Source organism: Lissotriton vulgaris, chromosome 7 (genome assembly GCF_964263255.1).
Source record: "Lissotriton vulgaris chromosome 7, aLisVul1.2, whole genome shotgun sequence".
Classification (NCBI taxonomy): domain Eukaryota; kingdom Metazoa; phylum Chordata; class Amphibia; order Caudata; family Salamandridae; genus Lissotriton; species Lissotriton vulgaris.
The window spans coordinates 1,518,137,424-1,518,163,502 of record NC_141695.1 but is presented as its reverse complement, the minus strand read 5'-3'; the positions used below and the strand labels follow the sequence as shown (position 1 = coordinate 1,518,163,502).

The 26,079-nt window shown below is 44.9% G+C and overlaps 1 protein-coding gene across 1 annotated transcript in view; it reads right to left on the bottom strand.

The window, feature by feature from the left end:
• LOC147705914 (uncharacterized) overlaps window positions 1–26,079 on the bottom strand; it is a 582,839-nt gene that overhangs the window by 67,232 nt on the left and 489,528 nt on the right. The window contains exon 13 of the mRNA XM_086932385.1: window positions 25,847–25,898. Within this exon, the coding sequence (XP_086788511.1) occupies window positions 25,847–25,898 (52 nt within the window). The remainder of the gene's footprint in view (window positions 1–25,846; window positions 25,899–26,079) is intronic.

Genomic DNA, 26,079 nt, shown 5'->3' with positions numbered 1-26,079 from the left:
AACGGGAGCCTTGAAACTGCAGACTGGTGAAGTTGCTGTTGGTGCCTGTTTGTACAGGGTGGTCACTCCTTGACCACAAGGGAGATGTCTTCCATCTTCCAGTCAGAAGGGAATGTGAAAGGTCCAAGATATGTCTTTCAAAGATTCGTCCAGGATAATCTAAAGTCCTGGGGAGACAGCTCCAATACTTATACTAAGAAACGGGGCTGGATTACCTGACTAGGTCCCTCCTATGTAGGGACCTGAGAAGGGGGTGGTTACACCCCTTTCCCTTTGTCCAGTTTCACGCCAGAGCTGAGGCTGGAGTGCCCCAGCAACTGGTTTTAACCAGGCTATGCATGGAGCACCTTGTGTGCCCCAGGCAGTGTCTAGATGCATTCATTGAATGCAGCCCCCCCTGCCCCAATACACAATACCCCTGTCTGAGGAGGTGCTTGCACCTCCCTGGACAGGAAACCTATTGTCCAGGCCACCCTTGCTGGAGTTTCCCCCAGCAACAGGAGGTCAGACTTGTGTCTGTGGCAGCACCATCCATTTTATGATGCTGAGGCTCTGTTTAACTTAAACCGGGTAAAGCAGTAAACTACATGTCTTTCACTCTAGAAGGATGCAATGCTACCCCCGCTGCCAGAATTGGTGGGGGGGGGGAGGCGGGGGTAGTATTCAGAAGAGTATATGGTATGGCTATATCATAGAACAGCTATACGGAGATGGTTCCAAAAGCTGCAGATGGGCTCAGCTCATGCCAGAGCACCTTCTCACATAAAACCAAGCACTCTGCCTCCAGGATTGTCGAAGCCTACCATAGGAGTGGCTTATAGGTGTATATGTGTCTATATGTAAAGGTAGATATAGGTATACTATATCTAGGTAAGGGGTAATTACACCACCTTACCCAGGCTGTGGTGTCAGTTTGGAAGGCAAACCGGGATGGCACAATACATGCTGCAGCCCCTGGTAGGCCTAGGGTGCACCTATGCCCTAGGTAGCTATGGTACACTATACGGGGGCCCAAAAGGGTGACCCAGTAATCAATCTGGTATGTACCTAAAGTACATGGAGTCCATTTTTATAGAGAAAGCAGATAGACTGGGGCCCTGATTAGCAGGGTCCCAGGCCAACTAAGTCGAAAACCAGCAAAACACCAGGAAAAAAGTTGGGGTAACCATATAGTAAGATTTCACCTTCCTACAAGACATATACACTCTGAGGACCATGGTGGGAGAAGGGAAACAAAAAGCACATAAGGGGAGTAAAAAGTAGTAGTGAGTCCATAAAACAGTCCACTCTCCAGGACGCTCAGATGCTATAGATGGGGGTGGATGGAGGCAGCAAATGAAACTCCCTGGACTTAAACATATATTACTGTTTAGTTGAATTGGGGAAAGAGGGGATAGAAACCCTAGGAACCCAGAAGGAGGCTTTTCAAATGATATCTCAACACCAAGGGCAACGTCTCAAACGTCAGACAGAGTACGTAGATGACCAACTGGATGCACTAGACAAAGTGAGAATCGCAACCCAATTGTTCTTTAATTCCACCTTATCCCCTACAAATGCCTTGGAAACTATACTGCAGTCCCTTTCAGAAGAAGTTAGAAACGTGTTCTCCACCTCTCAAAAGAACAAAAGGAATACACAGGGACTATGTGATGGCAAACAAACTGGCCACTCCTACACAAAGGATCCAAGTGTTTGAGAAAACTGTATTAGAACTAAAAGCAATCACAGCCTCTGACAGGCCCAGAGATGTCATGACAAGCTCGAATCAATGAAGAACAGAGCCATAGGGGACAATATAAGAGTTCTAAATGTGACAGAGGGAAGTGAGGTAGAAGGCATTAAAGCCTTCATAGTGGCTTTGTTAGAGTCAGGGAGGTTTGGGAAGAGACAGAGGAGGTGCTATTCAAGGACATACAAAGAGTCCATTATGACCCTTTGACAAAAACCACCCAAGTAAGAGTAAACTCCATACATTTCTGGTTAATTTCCTTGCTTAGTCTATTAAAGAATGCATTTTGAGAAAGGCATTGAAACTGAAAGCACAAAAACAATCCTGTCTGCAATGCAGGCACCCTTACACCATGGCACAAAGTTGCCTGCATTGGCACTAGGCAGAAGATTGTGCACCATCACAGGCAGAGAGCAGGAATTCGCCATATTTTGCTAGATATGGTGTGTCCCTGGCTTCTCCTTTTCACGCAGCACTGTCAGACTTTGCTTTGCATGACTTCATCCCAAGTGGCTCCACCCACTTTGCTCTAACACACCTTGGGGCATATTACCAACGTTTAGCGACATTTAACGCTAACGATGTTTAGCAACAAATTTTTTAACGCTAAGCATCGCTGGAAATTTTCGCTGTGCTAACTTGCTATTAGCAAGGTTTATCTCAGAAGTAATAAAAATCCTCACGATAACTGCCAATTGAGACATTATCGCTGGAAAACCAACGATAATCTCTCGAAGTTTGGCGTTAGCTTGATGATAGGGGCTCACAAACTTAGCCATGATATCCACCTTACATAGGATATCGTGGCTAAGTCAGGAAAATACCAGGTGTAAAAAAAGCAGTGCTAACCGCGGTTAGTGCTGCTTTTTTTTATCACTAACAAGGTTAGCGAAATCCTTGATAATAGGAGAAATGTTGCTTAACAACATTTCTCCTATTATTTTTCTCTGGAACGCCCCCTTTGCATCTCATTAGCGATGCAAGGGGAAGCGTAGAGAAAAGGGTGCTAACATGCGAATTTGCGTGTTAGCACCCTGTTGCTGACACAGAGATAATTTTATCTCCGCTTTCTTGGCTTTTAAAGCCAAAAAAGCGGAGATAAATCCCTTGATAATATGCCCCCTTGACCTCTAATTTATGAGTCGCCAGAGTGAATTTGTTCCAATTCCAGCAATGAACATGGTCCAATGACTGTCTCCATTAAGTCCTCTTAGGCAGATGTACTCGTGCTTGGCTGTAGCATGGTCGCACCATCAGCAAGCTGATGTCCAGCTCTTTCTGGTAGAAGCCATACTTCTTTAGTACCTTGTAGGAACACATTTTCAGTCGATCCCAGACTTCATTCCTAGTCTGGCAGGTGAGTGGCAATGAGCAGACATTACACTCTTGATACTGGTTGTTTGTTCACCTTGAGATGTAATTTTGTTTGATATCAAGGGAAACAGCCACAAACTACTTTCAGAAGAGGCCAGTCTTTTATCGTCTGAAGAACATGCTGGTCTAATCAGAAGTATCTGCTACTCTTGAATTCTTGAGTGCCTTTTAAATCTTGGGTTTGGTGGCCTTCTTCATTGCATGTTTCAGGCAAAACTGTTACTCATCCGAGCACGTACTAAAATGAAAAACACTAGCCACATACACCTAATATTAAGCAGGGAGCATGCCGCATTTTTTCCGGAATGGGGTAGTGATCTGTTTTCTGCCCTTGAAGAGAATTTTGGTTATTTATTTCTGGGCTACTTTATAAGCACACATTTTCGGTTCTAAACAACAACATTGTTAAAGGTCTTACCTTTAAGTAGCTATACCACAGATTTTGGAGCAAAACTTTTGTGTGAAGTTTGCAAGAGCTGGACTGTGAATTAATACCGGTGCAGGGGCTGCTGTTTAGACAGAAAAGCTGCACCATTTCCCTTAGAAAATCAGAATGAAAAACACAAAGCTATGTCTGCTAAAAGTGAAACATGCTGGTTTGGAGCAATTTTTTTTTTTTTAGATTGGTAACATGGGACATTTTTTCCAGGCATTGGGTAACTAGCTGACTAGTGACAGCGCCAAGACACCTAGCGCTTTAAAAGTATTTATAACATTACTCCTTTTTGGGCAGAGGAGAAGCACATTTATCCACTGTCAGAATAGGGGCCAGATGTATCAAAAGAAAAGTCCTAAAAGTTAGTAGAAAATTGGGCACCGATTTTAGTTATCAGTCAGACATTTGCTGTTTATTAAGAAGTCATATCACAATATGTCCAGTCGCATGGGGCTGCATAATGACCTGCCTTTGAATTTTAATTTAGCAGGTCCCAATTTCCGACCATCTGTGATTGGCTACAAACACAGGGATGGTGGAGTGCAAGGAACAGCAGACTATCCACCATGTGTTTGCATTCTCAAATGAAAGATTTTTGTTTCTCAAGCAAGCAGTGTTTCATAAAGGAGTCTGTGCTGTTTTTTGAATGCTTTCTGTAAGGGAAAACTTTGGGGGTCAGACTGGCAGCACTGGCCATCGAGCGTTTCTCTGGGACGCTGGAAGGGTAAGGGGGCCGGTTTTCTTTAGAGGGTGCAGCAGTTTTCAAAGCACCTGCTGCAGAGTTCCATGTATATATGACAGTTTTTAGGTAACAATGAAAGTGTCGAGATAACTCGTTATTAATGTAACTGCTGGATTGAGAACAGTGGGGCATATTATCAAGGGGGTTTATCTCCGCTTTTTTTGGCTTTAAAAGCCAAGAAAGCGGAGATAAAATTATCTCCCTATTACCTAGCTGTCGCTAACACCAGTTAGCGACAGCTAGTAGGAGATAGCGACCATCTTGGGCCCCACTTTGCATGTCAGTGATATTTATCACTAATGACATGCAAAGTGGGCGTGCCAAGATGTTAGCGACTGGGAACAGTCACTAACATCGCTGTCTCCTATTACCAACTTTTGGAGATATTTGTGCTAAGCGCGAATATCTCCAAAAGCTAACACCTGCCCTGAGCAGTTCTTAGCCATGTTATCCAATGGGAGGTGGATAACATGGCTAAGAGCATTAGCTCGGTAATGCATGAATATCGCGGACTTTTCAGCGATATTCATGCATTGCGGCCGATTTTTATCGCATTTGCGATAAACCTTGGTAATACCAAGGTTTATCTGCGATAAAAATCGCCGCAGCTCAGCGGTAAATTTTTGTCTCTAACCAAGCAATAGCGATAATTATCGCTATTGCTTATTGCTTGGTAATATGCCCCAGAGTTTTGTCTTATGGTGAATTTGTTTAATCTAAGTTAGCACAGAAGGTTAAGAGGGTTAATATGCCTGCCGCAAAGAACGTGTACCATGCAGATCACAGAACATCATTTTATGTGCTTGGCTCAGTGAGTTACTGCTTCGTCACAGAAATCCATTTGTTACTGTGCAGTTCAGAAATTGCAATCGTAATCTAGCACAATTAGTTATGAACTGCCATCAAAGTATTGCATGCAAACGGCATGGTACAGGTTAGAACATTGTTTTCTCCCAGTCTTTCATTAGCCTAATGTTGCTTAATCAGGGATTGTTTGAGTTGAAATAAATTCTTATTAGTAAAGCCAACCCTAGCACTGCGTTACGTTCTGAGTTTGTGCTTCTCCAGATAAAGCCTTGAAATATAGTTACCTGTGTGGATGACATGTGAATACTACACCTTGTAGCGACCTCTGTCTCGCGTTACATTATCTGTACACTAATTTACAGATAAATGGTTTATTGTTTGTGTTTGTGTATGTGAAATGGAAGGTACTGCAACACCCTACACAGGTATTAGAGGCACTGTTGGAAATGGCCCTTTTTGCACTGTTATACTCAAACTTTTTGCTTCTTCCTCCTTTGTTTTTCCTGACTCGTGGTTGTTGGCAATAGGGCTCTGGGCACTTTACCACTGCTGATCAGTGCTAAAGTGCATATGCTCTCTGTTAAATTGTTATTATGATTGGTTATCCATGATTGGCATATTTGTGTTATCAGGAAGTCCCTAGTAAAGTGCACTACGTGTGCCAGGGCTGGTGATTCAAATGCTACTAGTGGGCTTGCAGCACTGATTGTGCCATCCAAATGAGTAGCCCCAAAATGGTGTCTCAGGCCTGCCACTGCAGTGCCTGTGTGCAGTTGTTACCTGCCATGCTGACCTGACCAGTTTCCACACTGGCCAGGCCTAACCCTTCCCTTTCTGTACACATTGGACACCCCTATGGAAGGCCCTAGGTACCCCCCTGGGCAGGGAGCAGTGTATGTGAAAGGTAGGGCATGTCCAGATGTAGGTGACATGCCCTAATAGTGAATTACAGCCATTTTCGTTTTTCACTATTACAAGGTTATCTGTTCTCAATAGGCCAGAATGGGCAGTTAGATTATTACATTTTATAATCCTAACTGACTCAGGGAACATGGTAGAAATTCGAGTTTACGGAGGCAAGATGGCGGACACGAGCTTGTCCGAGTGAGGCAGGCCAAGAGTGCTCTCCACCACCTAAACCCCTCTACACCCCTGTTCTGAGGGAAAGCTGTTTGGAGCAACCGGAGTGAAGCTAAGCTCCTTGCGAGCTGTTTGCCGGGAATGTTACTCCTGTTGCTGATACATTTGTATCAAAAAGATTGCCGGCGTGCTTTGTATGCGGCCTCTTACCGGAGCTTTTCGTCAAGCGGTGCAGCTGGTGATTCTTGGCTTCCGCGAGGGAGAAACGCAGCAACAGCTGCAAGAACGACGGACTCAGCTGAAAACCAGGGCCGGAGCCTGATTCCGTTGAAAGTCATGGGTCCAAAGAACGCCGGCGCCATTCCAAAGAAGCCAAAGATTCGTGCCGCGGCGGATGCTGCAGTACTCTCTCCTGGTCACGTTTTGGCCCCTCTTGGTGTTCTGGATCGAGCTGACACAAAATCGGATACAGTCAGCTGTTCTCTGGGTGTTACGCCCGAAAATATGTGCTTCCCCCCCGGGGGTTAGATTAGGCAAAGAGAACGCTGGGGCAAAGAAGAAGATCCCTGGTATGTTTAAAAAAAATCATCAGTCAGCCAAAGGTAAGACCCCTCCTGCTGAAACAATTAAAAATGTACCGGCCTCTCAGGCAGCAGTTACGATTGATGGTGGAGGCTCAGGCAATCCTGGAACACCCTCCAACATCTCGGCATCTGTGATAAATCCGAGTACTTCTTTAATAGTAAAGGTGCCGATTGCTATACAAGAACAGGATGGAAAGGGAGTGTGTAGAAACAGTGGACATAGCCCGAATTTTCTAGTCTTAGAAACTGGCTTTAGACGCCCCATTAGAGCTTGGTCATTTGAACGAAAATTACTGGTGGACTCTGTCTATTGTGAACAGAAGTCCAAATGGATAACAGATTTTTTTTAGGTCAATCGTGGCTCTGCGTCTGTCCACATGGTATTGGACGCTTTTAAAGCGGGTGTCCGTGGAGAGACCCAAACAGGCACATGCATCAATCTCGGCATTTGCGATTCCTAAATTGCGATTTTTAAGGAATCGCAATTAAGGAATCGCAAATGCCTATGCATCAAGAAATCGCTAAATAAATTGCGATTCCTTAGAATTCCTTATTTGCGATTAGCATTTTGCGAATCGCAATTAAGGAATCCCTTCCCATTCATTCCTATGGGCCTAGAGGCCCATAGGAATGAATGGGAAGACAATCTCAATTTGCGAATCGCAATTAGCTAATCGCAAATTGAGATTGCGATTTCAAGGGTGCAGGGGTGTCCAAAGGACACCCTGTTGCACCCCTGAAATCAAACAGTGCACATATGTTGTGTACACACATGCCCTAAGGGCATGTGTGTGCACAACATGAAAGTTAAAAATATGAACAAAATTGCATATTTCTAACTTTTCGCAAAATTACCATGAGGTCCAACCTCATGGTAATTTTTTCTCTCTAATTGCGAAATCGCAATTTTTTTAAGTTTCATGCATTGCTTTTAAGGAATCGCAAAATTGCGATTCCTTAAAAGCAATCGCACTTGAAAAAAATCGCTAAAATAGCGATTTATTCACTTTTAAGTTGATGCATCCCAAATAGTGATTTGGGAATCGCAAACGGCCGAATTTTGCGATTCGCACCGTTTGCGATTCCCAAATCGCTTGATGCATGTGCCTGTAAGTTACTCTGTTAACAAACAATGTAAATTACGGTCTGCTTTGTTTTACGAGATGAATAAGCTTTGGTTGCTAGAAAATAAATTCATGGTTGCAGTTAGTAACGGCCAGGATACTGAATAGATTGCCAGTGATCTTGCTATTTCAAAAATGAGAATATACTAGAACTTCGCCTCAAAATTAGCTGCTCAAATTACAGTATACAGATCTGAGATTTATGAAGCGGGCGAAAACTCTGGTCGAATATTCGCTAAGAGGCTTCACCAAAAAGTGGTGGCCAAAAGGATCAACAACATCCAGGATGAGCAAGGCCAAATTTGTAACAACCCAGCTGAAGTATTGGATGTCTTTAGCAATTTATACAGTAAACTGTATACTCATAAGGCTATTTTGGGAGTTGAAGAAAAAGTAGCAGAGTTTTGAAGCAGGATTGAAATTTCTAGTCTTACATCCGAAGATATGCTAGATCAAGTAGAAGCAGCTCTAACATCATTGTCTGTTGGGAAGGCGGTGGGACCGGATAGGAATCCCCTAGAGTTTTATCGAACATTCCGCTCCGTGCTCAGAGAGGATTTTATGGCAACTCTTTTGGCTGCACAAAAGGGGAATGCACCACTATCCTGGCGGAAATCAATGATTATTGTGTTTCTAAAAAAAGGACAAACAGGATTTACTCCCATCCTCGTATAGACCTATTTCCTTAATTAATTCCGACAGCAAAATTTCTTCGACATTCCTGGCTGCACGTTTATCGAGGGTTATAGCAACCCTTGTCTCATGGTATCAACATGGGTTTATCCCGGGACGAGACACAGCGGATCACGTGCGACGATTAATAGCACTTATAGACTGGGCACAATCAACTAACTCTATAATGGGGATAACCCTGTTGGATGCCGAGAAGGCATTCAACAGGGTTTCCTGGCTCTATATGAGGGAGGTCCTAAGATTAAAGGGTTTTGGTGATGTGATGCTGCAGGCATTGAAGTCACTGTATCTGTCGCCAGTAGCTTGTATTTGGATAGCGGGTCGAGAGTCGGACCTGTGCTCAATCAATTGCGGTACACGACAAGGGTGCCGTGCTCACCGCTGCTATTCGCTTTATATATCGACTTGTTTTGGAAAAGTTAAATCAGTATATTGATATCAAACCAATTCATGTTCAGCATACTTAATATAGAGCTCTAGCGTATGCAGCTGACATTGTTGTTGTTAACAGTGACATTGGTACCGCATTACCGGTAATTGAGGCCTTGGCCTCTAATTTCGGGCTCTTTTCTGGATACAAGCTCAACATCTCCAAAACTCAGATTTCATTAATAGGAGGAGAATCTCCGGTGAACATTGGTACTGTTTCTGAATTCACTTATTTAGGGATTAAAATCTCCTTGCCAATTAGCAAGATACCAGAGCGAAAAATTGAACCAGTCCTTACTAAGCTGAATTCTATGTTGGAGAGACTTGACGATCTGCATTTATACCTGTATGGAAGATCAAGTATCTTAAAAATGCTTGTTCTTCCCAAATTGTTCTACATGTTCAGAACAATCCCCCTCAAATTTCCGATTTCTTGTTTTAAAAAATTAGAGCCGATCAGTACTAGATTTTTATGGGGCTATAGACGTCAGAGAAGGGCCTACAAAAAGATGGTACTGCCAAAAAATCGAGGGGGTTAGTGTATCCCACATTTCTTGCTATACTATTGGGCAGCAGCTTTTCAGTTTATCAGTCCTTTGGTAGTTGGAAACGGGTCAAGATGTTGCCGTGCCATAATCCAGTAATCTAAGCGGTCGGTCTGGGGGAGGAGGCCAACGGTTGCCTTGTTAAAATCCTAGAGCCTAGTTACTTCAAAAAAACTAAATTCAAGATTCTCAATACAGCTTACTTTGTTTGGAGACAAGTTAAGCGACATCTTTGGATTGCAAACCTTAATGCATATACTCCCTTCACTGCCGCTGGGCTACTGCCTCTGATTTTCCGTGACCAAATTTCTTACAGATGGTGCTCAAAAGGAATTCTAACATATGGGGATTTATGTGATGAAGGCCATTTGCGATCATTTGCTGAGCTCCAAATAAAATATGGTCTGCCTAAGCTCGTTTTTTTAAAAAGTTTCTTCAAATTCGCAGCTATCTAAATTCGTTAGGTCCTGGGTTCGAATACCAAATGAGAAAAATTCTGCTTATTGAAAATTTGGGGAAAACATTTATCGGTCAACTTTATACTCAATTGTTTGAGGTACTTCCAGATGATATACAGGCATGTCAAGATAAGTGAGTTGTGAAGTTGGGGCAAGAAGGGATTGATGTTATAGACCAGCTTAGTTTTGCACATCAAGTTCTGTTGACAGGGAGGATGCTTACTCAGAATTATATGGCTAATTACGATCTGTATTACACTCCAAAAAAGTTCTCTAAATGTGCCACATCTGCGGGGACTAAATGTAACAGATGTGGTATGTTTGCTGCAGATGCAGTCCATATGTTCTTTTCCTGCCCAAGCTTAGCTGAAATCTTTGCAACCATAGAACGTTTTGGGGATTAATAATGGGATCAACAGTATGTATAACTGCAGAATTGGTGCTGACTGGGATAAATTCAGATATTACTGCTCACACGAGATCTAATGCTATGACGTCTTTTTTGTTTATTTGTAGGGCAACTGTGCGAGCTTGCATTACAAAGGAGTGGATTATCCCTGAAGCTCCGTCTTTTCTGAGTTGGCGGGCAAGATTTTTATCAATGTATAATTTGGAAATTGCTATCTACAAAACTAAGGGGAGGAAGAAAAGGGCAATGGGAGCCAAAATGTGGGTACTTGTCACGGACTGGATTTAAAAGGCAATTGAGCATAAGCATATCTGCTTCTTCCCCTGCTCTATTCATTTGTATCCTCTTATTGGTTTCTTTCCTTTTAGGACAAAATCTGCTCATTGTTTTATGGGATTTTGTTTATAACTGCTGCACCTTAGATCCCTTGTTTAGTAATTTAAAGTATTGTTTCATTTGTAATGCTTAAAGTGCTGTATATATTCCTCGTATAAAATTGGGAAAAAAAACAATAATACATTTTTTTTTAAAAAAGGAATTCGAGTTTAGTATGCCTGAACTCAGAATGATTAAATACATCTTTTAATGAAGTTGGTTTTAGCATTCTGTGTTTGAAAATGCCACTTTTAGAAAGTAGGTACTTTCTTGCCTAACTAGCTAAGCCTGCCTCTGCTAGGTTGTGTATTTCTTGTCTGGAGTTTGAGTGACAGGGCTGGGGGATTCCAGTAGACAGAATGAGTACGCCCAGTGGTGAATAGAGAGATCTGCATCTAGATGGGAGGGAGGAGTTGCACCTGGGACCTGAATAGGACTGTGCCTGCCCCCCACAGTGCTGGCTCCACCCCCTGTGGTGCGTCTGATGTCTCTGCCCTGCAAAGTGAAAGGAGAGCAGGAATCATGTCAACAAAGTGCTCCAGGGTTGTGCTTGCCCTCCACAATGCTGGCTCCACCTCCTGTGGGGAGTCTGATGTTTCTGCTTTGCACTTTGAAAGGAAAGAAGGAGTCATGTCAACAAAGTGCTACAAAACCGGTTTGGACTGGGCAAATGTCTCTCTGCCCTCAGAGTACAAAGGATTTTGTGGTATACATATTGGGACCCTGATCCTAAGAAATTAGATCACCCTGGAATCAAGAAGGAACCTCTGCCAAGGAGAAAGCTAGAAGACTGAAGAAGGAAGACTGTCCTGCTATTGCTTTGCTGTACAGACCTGCAGTTGCTTTGCTGCCAAGGAGAGGGGAAGGACGTTGCTTTGTGCTGTGTCCCCTTGCTTGAAGGAATCTCCAAGGGCCTGAGGAAGAGCTGGCTCCCTGTTAAGAAGTCCCAGGAACAAAAGGACTACGCCTCCAGCTTCCCTGAACTCTGCTGAGAGAGTTCTGTCCTTCCTAGTGTGCATGGGCCAATTGTGGTGCTTCTGGAAGTTGTACCTGTGTTGGGAAGCTGGAAACCAAGATTTTAAAGACTTTCTGCAAGTTTTAATGCACCGCTTGCTTGCGGAGCGCATCCCCGTCAGTGCAAGGAAATTCCTGCCGCCGTGAAGATAGAGATCGTCGCAGCGCTTGTTGCAGCTGCAAGAGCCGACGCATCCTTCGCTTGCAGAACGCATCAGCCCGATGCGGGAAGATTACCGTTGCTGCGAACATCGTCGCAGAGCCTGTCATTGCTGGGTGAGATCGCTGCACCGCTTGCTTGTGGACCCATCACGTTGCTGCGAACATCGCCACAGAGCCATCACATTGAGGGTCCGCGAGAGGAGAAGATCGACACTGCGCTACCCATTGCCGATGCACCTGAGATCGTCGCCGTCCCGAAGATCGTCGCATCGTGCCTTTGCGAGAAGCTTCCTACCGAGCCTGCGCACCAGAATCCATGCAAGGTATCGCCTCCCTCCCCATACAGACTGGATTTGTTGCAACACGCCCGCTGTGTCCAGTGGGGCTCTCGCATCGCCTCCCCAGGGCCTCACCAGTGATACATTGCTTGTTTTTCAGCGCTGCAGCTTCCATTTGGAACTTTTGTCACATCTGAAGGTACTTTTGGCTAAACGTGACGCAACTGTGGATTATTTTGACGCAAACCCTAGAACCCTTTTAAAATCATATTCTTGAACTGTGTATGTTGGATTTTTGTTGTTTTGGTCTTGTGTAGTTCAGATTAAATAACTTTATTTTTCTAAACTAGTGTGGAGTCCATTTGTGGGGTTTTCACCGTGTTACTGTGAGTGTTGGTACAAATACACATCGCCTTTGATAAGCCTGTCCGCTCCTGCCAAGCTACCAAGGGGGTGAGCAGGGGTTATCTAAAGAGTGTATCCCCCTTACCTTTACCAGAAGCAAGGGTCCCTATCTGGACATTGGTACCTACCTCTACCAACTAGAGACCCCCAGATCTAACAGCCACTAAATAATAAATGAAAAAAATGAGATAGAAGGGCTATGAAAAGATGAGAGGCACTGTTGGACGGTGGTAGTGGGGGAATGAACATCCTCAACAAATATTATTTTATCCTGGTGCACTGTAAGGTCACCATTTACTATGCTTTAAAAGCTAATACAGTAGAATATAAGATGAAAAATATGTTGTAGAATGCACAATTTTTGCCATTTTTAGGTTGAGCCTAGTGGCAGCACGCATGCGCTACTCACTCTGCGAGACTGGTGTAGTACAGCATGTGAGAGAAGCAGCGCCCACTCTACTCCCATATTTTTCATTGGCTTGTGTCATTGTCTTTCGTAACTGCTGACTTTGGATTCGTTAATAGGCTTGTTAGTCTCTCCTTAGTACGGCCTTGTCTTCATTTGTACCCTTCCATGGTGACTGTCCCGTTTACTTCAGTTGATACACAGGACATGTTATTTAGGCTGTAAGCACTATTTAAGTTATTGAGTTTCTTTTACTGCACGCCAGACATGCGCTCCTTCAGCTGTACCCGCTTGTGTTTGTTTAAGCAGCACAGCCACCCCCTTAACACAGGCTCCAGCTTTCAATCACTTTAACCCAACATTATATTGTGTCTCTTTCAACCCCCCCCAAGTAAAATTGATTTAGAAATGATTAGCAAATTAAGTCATGTGAATTCCAGGTAGCACATAATCGTGTGCTAAGGGGCTGAAGCTGACAACAGCACATCTGTGTTACATGTCATCTGTACTAAAGCCAAAAGAGCAATTGATGGACAGAATGCAGAACAATGTCATACATTCACTCCATTACAGATACCTGGGCCTAAAACAAGCATTCTAGGACAGGTTTTGGGGTTTCACCCGTCCTTAGCCAGTATAGCTTGACTCCAGTGGCATGAAGAGCACGGGACCCATGTCTGGGCATACCCGTCCCACTCAGGGTGAAAAATGCAAAAAGAACAATTGATGGACAGAATGCAGAATAATGTCATACATTCACCCCAGTACAGAGATCTGGGCCTACATCCATCACTTTTTTGCTCACCATGCCATTCCAGTTTGGACACAGCTATATTCAAATCAGTCTTGACCCAGCGCCCGATAGGAATAGTCCAGCCCAAACTGCCAGGCCAGGTCCTCTCTGGACTGAAAACAAGCCTCCTAGAACTGGTTTCGGGGTTTCACCCCCCCCCATCAGCTAGTATAGTTTGACCCTAGTGGCTTGGAGAGCACAGGATCAACATCTGGGCATACCTGTTCCACTCTTGATGACAAATGCAAAAAGAACAATTGATGGGCAGAATGCAGAACAATGTAATAACTTCATTCCAATACAGAGATCTGGGCCTAAATCCATCCTTTATTTGCTCACCATGCCATTCCAGTTTGGACCCAGCCATATGCAAATCAGTCTTGACCCTGAGCCCAATTGGTACAGTTCAGCTCGAGTTGCCAAGGCCAGGTCCTCCCTGGACTGGAAACAAGCATCCTATGACCGGTTTCAGGGTTTCACCGCTTATCAACCATACTAGCTCGACTACAGTGGCATGGAGAGACCGGGACCCACATCTGGGCATGCCTGTACCACTGGGGGGACAAATGCAAAAAGAACAATTGATGAACAGAATGCACAACAATGTCATACATTCACCCCAGAGATCTGGGCCTAAATCCATTTGTCCTAAAGCCACCTGACTGGTTGTTTTCAAAAGCCTGTTTTATTAACAACAACATCAACACCACCACTGCCAATACCACCACCATAAATACCACCACCACCACCAATACCACTTTCACCACCACCAATGCCACTGCCACCAATACCACCACCACCAATACCACTATCAACAATCCCACCAACACCAATACCACCACCACAGCCAATACCACCACTAAGACCTCCACCAATACCACCCGCACTACCACCAGCAATACCACGACCGCCACTACCAGTACCACCAATAGCACTACCACCACCAATTACACTACCACCACAACATCACCACCACCAATACCACCACTAATACCACCACCAGCAATACCACCATCACCAATATCATCACCAATACCACCACCACCAATACCACCTCCATCAATACCACCACCATCAATGCCACCACCACCAATACCACCACCACCAAGAACACCACCACCACAAACACCAGCACCTCCACCATTAAAAGCACCACCACCAGCAATACCATCTCCACCAATACCACCACTACCAATACCACCACCAATACCACCACCACCAATACCAACACCAATACCACCACCACCACCACCACCAATACCAATACCACCACCACCACCACCAATACCAATACCACTATCAATACCACCACAGCCAATACCACCACCACTAATAGCACCACCACCAATACAACCCCCACCAATACCACCACCGCCAATACCACCATCAATACCACCACCACTACCACCACTAATACCACAACCACCAATACCACGACCACCAATACCACTACTATTACCACCACCACCAATACCGCCAATATCACCACCAATACCGCCAATATCACCACCACCACCACCACCACCAGTACCACCACAAATACCACCACCAGCACAACCACCAATACTACCACCAATACCACCAATAGCACCACCACCAATAATACCACCACCACCTATACCACCAGAACCAATACCACTACCAATACCAACACTACCACCACCAATACCACGACCACCATCAATACCACCACTACCATCAATACCACCACCACCACCTCTACCAATACCGCCACCTCCACCAATGCCACCACTACCACCATTACCACCACCAATATCACCACCACCAACAGAACCACCAATACCACCACCAATACCAATACCAGCACCAATACCAACACCACCAATGCAACAACCACCACCAATACCACCACCAACACCACCACCAACACAACCACCAATACCACCAACATGACCACCACCAATACCACCACCACCAATACCACCAATAACACCACCACCAGTACCACCAGCAACACCAACACGACCACCACCAATATCACCACCAATATAAACACCACCCAAAATACCACCACCACCAATACCAATGCCACCAATTCCACTGCCACCAATACCACTACCAATACCACCACCAATACCAATACCACCACCACCAATAACACCACCACCACCAATACCACCACCGATACTACCACCACCACCAATACCATCACCAATACCACCACCACCATAACCACCACCACCATTACCACCACCACCATTACCACCACCACCAATACCACCTCCACCAATACCACCGCCAATACCACCACCAATGCCACCAACACCACCACCAATACGACCACCACCAACACCACCAGCAATACCAACACCACTACCAATACCACCACCACCACAATACCACAACCATCACCAATACCACCATCACTGCCACCAATACCACCACAGCCACCACCAATACCACCAGTATCACTACCACCACCACCACTACCAATACAACCACCACCATTACCACCACCAATAACACCACCACCAATACCACCACCACCATCAATACTACCACCACCACCATCAATACTACCACCACCATCAATACCACCACCACCATTACCACCACCATTACCACCACCAATACTACCACCAGTACCACCACCACCACCATACCCCCATAAATACCACCACCACCAATACCACCACCTCCATACCACCACCACATATACCACCATAAATACCACCACCACCAATACCATCAATACCACCACCGTCAATTCCACTACCACCATCCATACCACCACCACCAAAACCACCACAATCAACACAACCGCCAATACCATCACCACCATCAATACCACCACCACCAATGCCAACATCAATAATACCACCACCAATACCACCGCCACCGCCATCACTAATACCACCACCAATACCACCAATACTACCACCACAACTATTACCACCACCAATATAACCAACACCATTACAACCACCACCAATACCACCATCACTAATACCACCATCACCAATACCACCACCAATATCACCACCTAAATACCACCACCAGCAATACCAGCAATACCACCACCAACAATACCAGCAATATCACCCCCACCATTACCACCTCCACCACCCCTACCACCACCACCAATACCAATGCCACCAGTACCAATACCACCACCAATACCAATACCACCACAACCAATTCCATCAATCCCACCACTAACACCACCAATACTACCACCACCGCCAATACCACCACCTCTAATACCACCACCAATGCCATCACCAGCAATACCACCACCAGCAATAATACCACCATCAATACCCCACCCCAAAGACCGCCACCACCAATACCACCACCAATACCACCACCACCAATACCACAACCAAAACCAGTACTACCACAATCAATACCAATACTACCACCACCAATGCTGATACCGCCAGCACAATACCACCACCACTGACTCCACCACCACAAATACCACCACCATACCACCACCCCCAATACCACCATAAATACCTCCAGCAATACCACCACCACCAATACCACCACCACCAATACCACCCCCACCACCATCAATACCACTACAACCATCAATACCGCCACCACCACCAATACCGCCACCACCAAAACCACCACCACCAACACAACCAACAATACTACCATCAATACCACCACCAGCAATGCCAATGCCACCAATACGACCACCACCACCAATAATACTACCACCACCGATACCACCACAAAATGTAACCACCACAACCAATACCACCATCACTAAAACCACCATCTCCAATATCACCACCAATACCACAACCAGCAATAACACCAATACCACCACCACCAATACCAGCAATACACCACCACCAATACAAAAACCAATACCACCAATACCAGCAATATACCACCACCAATACCACCACCATCACCTATATAACCACCACCAACACCACCAAAACCACCACCTCCAATACCACCACCAATACTACCACCAGCAATACACCCAACACCAATACCAATCCCATCACCACCACAAATACAAGTACCACCAATCCTAGTCCCATCACCAATAGCAATACCACCACCACCAATACCAATACCGTCAACACCAATACCACCACCACCAATACCAGTACTACTACAACCAATGCCATCACCACCAATGACAATACCACCACCACAATGCCACTACCACCAATACCACCACCACCAATGCCACCAACACCACCAACACTACAGCCACCACGTATACCACCACCATTATAACCACCACCAATACCACCATCACTAATACTGCCACCATTAATACCACCACTAACATAACCACCACCAATTCCACCACTACCAATACCACCATCACTAATACCACCATCACCAATACCACCACCAATACCACCACCTAAATACCACCACCACCAATACCACCACTGCCAATACCAGCAATACCACCACCACCAATACCACCACTATCACCAATATCACCACCACCAATACCACCATCACCACCAATACCACCACCAATTCCAATACCACCAGTACCAATACTAATACCACCACCAATACCACCACCACCACTAATTCCACCAATACCACCACCTCCAATACCATCACAATACCACCACCAGCAATACCACTACCGCCAATAATACCACCATCAATAACCCACCACCAATACCAATAACACCACCACCAATACCACCACCACCACCAATACCACCACCACCAATACCAATCCCACCACCAATACCAATCCCACCACTACCAATACCAGTACCACCAATACCAATCCCATCACCAATAGTGATACCACCAATACCAATACCAACAACACCAATACCACCAATAGCAGTACTACCATGACCAATACCAATACCGCCACCACCAATGCTGCCAGCACAATACCACCACCAATGCCACCACCACCAATACAACCGCCACCATACCACCATCACCAATACCACCATAAATACCACCACCAATACCACCACCACCAATACCACCCCCACCACCATCCCTACCACTACCACCATCAATACTGCCACCACCACCAATACCACCACCATCAAAACCACCACCACCACCAACACAACCACCAACACTACCATCAATACCACCACCACCAATACCACCACAAATGCCAATGCCACCAATACCACCACCAATACTACCACCACAAATACCACCACCATCACCAATACCACCCCCATCACCCCTAATACCACCACAAATTTGAACCACCACCACCAATACCACCATCACTAATACCACTACCAGCAATAACACCAATACCACCACCACCAATACCAGCAATACACCACCACCAATACCACCACCAATACCAGCAATACACCACCACCAATACTACCACCATCACCAATATCACCACCACAAATACCACCAATACCACCACCAATACCAATACCACCACCATAAATTCAACCAATACCACCAGCAATACCACCACCTCCAATACCACTACCATTACCACCACCAGCAATACAACCACCACCAATACCACCACCACCCCCAATACCACCATCAATACCCTACCACCAATACCACCACCTCCACCAATACCACCACCTCCACCAATGCCACCACCACCAATTCCACCACCAATACCACCACCACCAATACAAATTCCACCACCACCAATACCAATCCCACCACCACCAATACCAGTACTACCAATGACAGTCCCATCACCAATAGCAATACCACCACCACCAGTACCAAAACCACCATCACCAATACCAATACCACCAATAGCAATACCACCACCACCACCAGTACTACCACCACCAATACCACCAGCACCAATGCCAATGCCACCACCACCAATACCACCACCACCAATGCCACCACCATCAATACCTCCACCACCAGTACCACCAATACCACCTCCACCAATACCAATACCACCACCTCAGCTCCACTCGCTCACGAGTAGTAGCAGGGACATTGTATGAGGCCGGAGCTGCATCCCACACTCCCTCCATGCATACCATAAAGAAGAGCCTACCCTGCATCAGGAGGTGAAGCCAGTGCCCTACCACAGCTGGGGTGTTTTTCTATTATTCCAAAGATAGCAATGACATTACGCAATGCCACACTGCACACTTAAATCACGGAGAGGGCAGGATATAGCCCCCCTCCTCTTCTTCCTGAGCAAAGACAGCGTAAGCACATAGCGAAAGGTGTTGGAGCAGTTTGTTAGTGTTTATAGCTCGTATCATATGTAACTCACACTTCACACTTTGTGTCTATGTAATTTACCACACATACACATCTTCTTCACTGCACTATTTATCACTACTTTGAAGACATCGTCAGCCAGTCTCTTCCTCTGAGATTTACAATCTAACAAGCGGTTGAGAAAGTCCATTAGTGCAATGCAATAGGTCTTGCATTTGCGAGAGTTTAAGCTATTAATATTGTAAATGACTATGCCTTATATTTATGTTTTAACACCCAAATCATCAATAAAAAGGCATTGTTATTTACAATGCCAATAGCTCAAACCCGCGTGAATGCAAGACCTATTGCATTGCAAATGCTTGTTTCCAAATTATCTTGATGGGGGGAACCTCCCGAAAATCACCTTGTAGTGGTCCCGCTCACTTGCTGAGCTTGCTTGCTATGGACCTTTTTTTTGTATTTGTATTTGTGGGGGTATTTGTAGAGCGCGACGTTCGCTCCGGAGGGAGCATCTTGGCGCTGAGAATCCTAGATGACCAGTTCGGAAACAGAGGGGGGTTAGATGGCTGCCTTGGCGAAGTCATCGGGGAGGTTGAAGATCCAAGTCTTCAAGAGCTTTCTGAACGGTTTTTCGATGGTTTGTTGCCTAAGATTTTTGGGCAAGTTGTTCCATGCTTTGGTGGCCAGGAAGCTTTAGGTTTTGCCTCCTTTCGTCTTAAGATTATACTTTGCGGGGAGGATGAGATTGTCCAGAGACGAGCGGAGGGATCGACTGGGGGTATAGTGGGGAAAACGTCTGTACAGGTATTTAGGGCCGGTTTTATTAAAAGCTCTGAAGGCGATGATCAGGATCTTAAAGAGAACTCTTTTGTGGAGAGGCAGCCAATGTAAGGATCGAAGGGCTGCGGAGATAGATGCTCTACCGGGCAGTTTGAGTACCAGTCGAGCGGCAGTATTGAGCACGCTCTGAAGTTTCGCTAAAGTGCTCTTTTTTGCCCCAGCAAGAAGGCCGTTGCAGTAGTCCAAACGTGAAATTATGAGGGCTACTGCAACAGTCTTCCTGGCGTCGAGAGGGAGAAAGTCGAAGAACTTTCTAAGAGATCTTATAATTTGCCGGCAACAGTCTTAGTATGTTGATCGAAGGAGAGGTCTGAGTCGAATACGACCCCTAGATTCCTAGCCGTAGTCACAGTTTGAGGGGGAGCGACTGAGTCGTCAGGCCACCAAAGGGATGGGCAAAAGGAGGTGTTTTTACCAATCGGGAGTATCTCCGTTTTGTTGGAGTTACACTTTAGGTGGTTAGTGTTCATCCATTGGAAGACCTCCGTTAGGCAATTCTTAAGGTTGATCTCAGAGCTGGTCGAGTTCCCATCCAGGGGCACGATGAGTTGTGTGTCATCGGCGTAGGAGGTAACTGGTATTCCAAAAGATTCGATCAAGGACAGGAGTGGAATGAGGTAGATGTTGAAAAGGAGGGGACTGAGGATTGAGCCCTGAGGAACGCCTGAGGTGATCATATTCTCTTTAGAGTGAAAAGGGCCCAAGGCGACGGTCTGTGATCGGTCAGCAAGGAAGGATTTTAGCCAAGATAAAGCGGAGTCTGATATCCCTATGTCCATCAATCTACTGACAAGAATGGAGTGGGAAATGGTGTCGAACGCCGCGGTCAGGTTGAGAAGAATGAGGATAGAGTTTTTTCGCTGATCTTGGAGCAGTTTGATCGTATCTGATAGTTCTATCAGTGCTGTTTCCGTCGAGTGTTTGGGACGGAAACCCGACTGCTGTGGGTGGAGTATATTATTTACTTCCAGGTATTGTCTGAGTTCTCTATATACCAGTTGTTCTGTTATTTTTCCCAAGGCTGGGAGTAGTGAGATCGGGCGAAGATTAGTCAAGTCAGACGGTGATTTATTAGCCTTTTTCATGAGGGGCTTGACAGTTCCTTTCTTCCATCGTGGGGGAACGATACCTGTACTAAGCGACGAGTTGACTATGTCGTTGATTATAGGGTTTAACACCTCAATAAGTTGGTGAAGAATTTTGGGGGGACAGGGGTCAGACGGGGAGCCCGATTTGCAGGCCAGGATGACTTCTCTGGTTTGCGCCAGTGTTGCAGGGGAAAAACTTTTCAAGTTGCCGGGGAGAGGGTTCGGGGGGGGGGGTGAGTGAGGAAGTACAAAAAGGGGGGAAGTTGCTCTGAATGGAGACAATTTTGTCTTCGAAGTAGTCGGAGATTTTGTCGCATAAGTCTTGTGAGGGCGGTATTTCTGGTTGAAGTGCTTTGGGCTGAGTAAATGACTTTACTATAGTGAACAGAGTCTTTTGTTTCTGCTGGGATTCTTTGATGGCGTTCACATAGTAAGATTTTTTGGCTGATTTGATTTTTGAAAGATAGGTTTTCCTAATTTGAATATAGGAAAGACGGTTGTCATCGTCATAAGACTTGCGCCATTTTCGCTCTGCTTTCTTACAGAGTAGGTGAGAGATAGCAAGATCGGAGGTGAACCAAGGGGCATTAGTTTTGGATTTTTTATGAGAGGTGCCTTGGCGTTTGGGAGGGTTTCTCATTTTCATTTCCTGAGTGAGCCAGTTGTAGAAGAGGCCGTCGTCGATTTCGACGTTTCCGGACAAGGTGGGGATTTGGGATGGATTTATGGGCTTAAGAGTAAAGCTATCTTGAACTTTTTTCCAATTGACGGAATAGGTGGGGAGGGAGTTAGTGTTGTTACGGGAAGGAGAACGCACGCTATGGATGTGAAACGGGATCAAGCTGTGATCAGACCAAATTTGCGGAAGAGGGGGCAGGATGGTTAGAGACGAGAGGGGGGCTGGTCTGATAAAATTTGCCGGGGCTGCTTCTTCCAGTCCGGGCCTGGAGACAATGGCCCTCTGGACTGCTGCCTATTCGCTCTGACGCTGCCAACACAATACACAAACGAAAAGGTTCCTCAAGGGGACACAACACATTCATCTTTGCAGATCAGCTATAAACTTCTTTCAGGTATTGTAACTAATGAATGGTTTGAGACTGCAATTGTGATGACACAAACCTTTTTATGCATCCCACTATGACTTGCTATTGGGAAAGGGATTGCCCCCCCCATAGCAATATGGAATGGATTGCAAAACTCATTTTACGAGTCAGAGGCTTTTCTGACTCACAAAATTGGTTTAGTACATGTAAAAAAAGTCATTTTGTAGTAGTAAACCCAGTGATTTTGGTCATCGAGGAGTTTGCGACTGGAAAATGACTTTATTCATTTGTTCTCAGGTTCTAGGTAGAAACCTCCATGCTGAAGGACACATTTGAAAGGCTAATCGTAGGACTTAGAGACAGACTGTTGTGCGAAGGTCTCATGGGCTGGATATTAGAGTCAGGTTGGAGGATCCTGTATGCCAGAGCAGAGGAATTTCTTTTCGGCAGAGATTTCCTGGAAAACTGAGAATGCAAAAATGGTAATTAAAACTGCTTCAACTAATAGGAGGAATGGGTGTCTTTTTCCGAGAAAAACACACTCCATTTCAACGTCTAATTTACCTCTATCCCCCAGATTCATCATGGTCATGTTTTGCGAGTCCTTAATAGCGAATTTTAAGGATTCGCTATTAAACACTCGCAAAACAGGATGCATGTAGAAATCGCAATATTTTATGCGATTTCTACTGCTTCCTTATTTGTGATTCGCTAATTGCGAATCGCAAATAAGGAATCGCTTCCCATTCATTCCTATGGGCCTAAAGGCCCATAGGAATGAATGGGGAGTCATTCCTTATTTGCGATTAGCAATTAGAGAATTGCAAATAAGGAAGCAATTTCAAGGGTGCCAGGGTGTCCAAAGGACACCCTGTAGCACCCCTGAAATGGTAATGTACACTGGTGTTGCGCACACACATGTCCGAAGGATATGTGTGCGTGTAACATACAACTTAGAAAAATGCACTAAAGTGCATTTTTTTACGTTTTTGCTATTTACCACGTAGTTAGACTTCGCGGTAAATAGCGCCCCCAGATTGCGAATTCGCAATTTTAAAATGGTTCATGAATTGGATTTAAGGAATCTCAAATTGAGATTCCTTAAATGCAATTAATCGCAATTTAGCGATTTGTAGAATTGCGATTTTTGCATTTGGGATGATGAATGCCAAATGCAAAAATAGCGCTCGCAAAGGGCCAGATTCTCAGATTCTGGCCCTTTGCGAGCCGATTTCGGCTTGATGAATCTACCTGTATATCTTCAACAGCCTGTTCAAACTTTGTAGCTTCAATTACAAAACTGGGCTCGCAAAAATCTGCCATTTGTCGCAACTTCTAAATGCATGCTGACAGGGATCAGCGAAACGGTTTGGAACCCAGATGGACAAAATAACTGGTTATGCTTCTAATAACTAAATATATTCATGCAACACTTTTATCCAACGGGCCTTAAATATAATGTTTGTGCATGCTCTTGGTAGCAGCACTTATAACATCCAAGCTGCCTTGTGTCATCCGAGGCACCTTGAACCACCAAGCACTGCTTAAGTAAAGTTGACTCAACATTTTTGGAACATGTAGTTGCACTTTTACTATCACAATGGATTTAAGCCCAGATCTCTGTACTGGGGTGAATGTATGACATTGTTCAGGATTCTGTTCATTAATAGTTCTTTTTGCACTTTTACTATCAAGCACTAGGAATCTGTACAAGGAAAGTACTGAAGATGATAATGTCGGGGCTGGACGAGGAAATGGGCAGAAAAAACAGCAGTACTCAATAAACTGATATTAGTTATCCTGTGCGGGGGGAAAAGATCTGAAAGGAGTGACAAAAGCTTCAAGCTTCATAATCTATGGTAACATGGAGAGCAATTTTCTGTTGCTCGGTAAAAGAGGTCTGTGGTACCAAACTCGGATGAAACTGCCCAACCCAAACAAGAACACGAGGAGAGGAAAATGGGCCAGGGTGAGTATCCTGTGCAATTCTAGTGAATTTCGGGTGTAGCTCTAAGAAGCACCAAGTTAATACATACGGATGGCATTTCACTATTATGATTAGGTTTCATCCGCCGTTCTCCATTCTGCACAGCCTTTCGCTTCAGTTGTTATAGGTTGACTGAGTACCCTTGGCAGACACACACCAGCCCCAATGTAGTAACACTTTTGACGTCATCATGGCTTCTACTCGCGCCTTCTCTCTTCCAGTGGGGAAACGGCCACTACAACGTGGCCGTTTCCACACATAACCATAATCACGCATGCATTCAACGCATGCGTTGTTACAACGAAAAGCCTTTACCACGCATACCTTTACTGCGAAATACGTAGTAAAGGCATGTGTGCTATAGTAAAAAAAAGAAAAAAAGGGGGGTTTGGGGGGGTCTCCCCCCCACAAAAAAGCATGGGTTTAAAAAAGGGGGCTTGAGGGGTATCCCCCACCCAAAAAAATGCACCTGTTTCCGAAAAAAAAAAGAAAAAGATGGAGGCAATCGGTGTCGTAAGAGGAAACGGAAAAACCCTTCCGCTTCCTCTTAACGACATACCACAGAAAATCAAGGAGAGGAACGGTAAGGAGTAATGAGGGGGTGGTGCGCAGAGGTAAATTAAAAAAATACATTTTTAGAGTGAAAATCCTTTAACAAGAAAATGCCATTTACATGCATAGTTTAACAACGAAAATCGATGTAAAAGTTTGTGTGTAAAAAGAATTTACGTGGTAAAGGATATGCGTGGTGATTGCATTCATGTTGTAACGCATGTGTGGTAAAGGCATGCGTTACAACGGAATGCGTTGTAAAGTCATACAACCCTTCCAGTGTTTTATGCACACCTGCCAAGGCATCTAAAAATACTGCTGCACTTACCCCCTCGCAGTTCAATCCCGGAGCCTGTTGCATAACTCTTACAAAGCCCATTCTGAAAAACACAATTAGCGATGGGTATTATTATGAAGACTAAGTGGGGAATACTTTGTATAAACGTGAATAATGCCATAAAACATTATCATGGCATTTTATTTGCACAAGTACAATCATAGGTTCGTACATGCATATGAATAAACATATTTTCACAGATATATCCTTTCCTAATCCCTCTC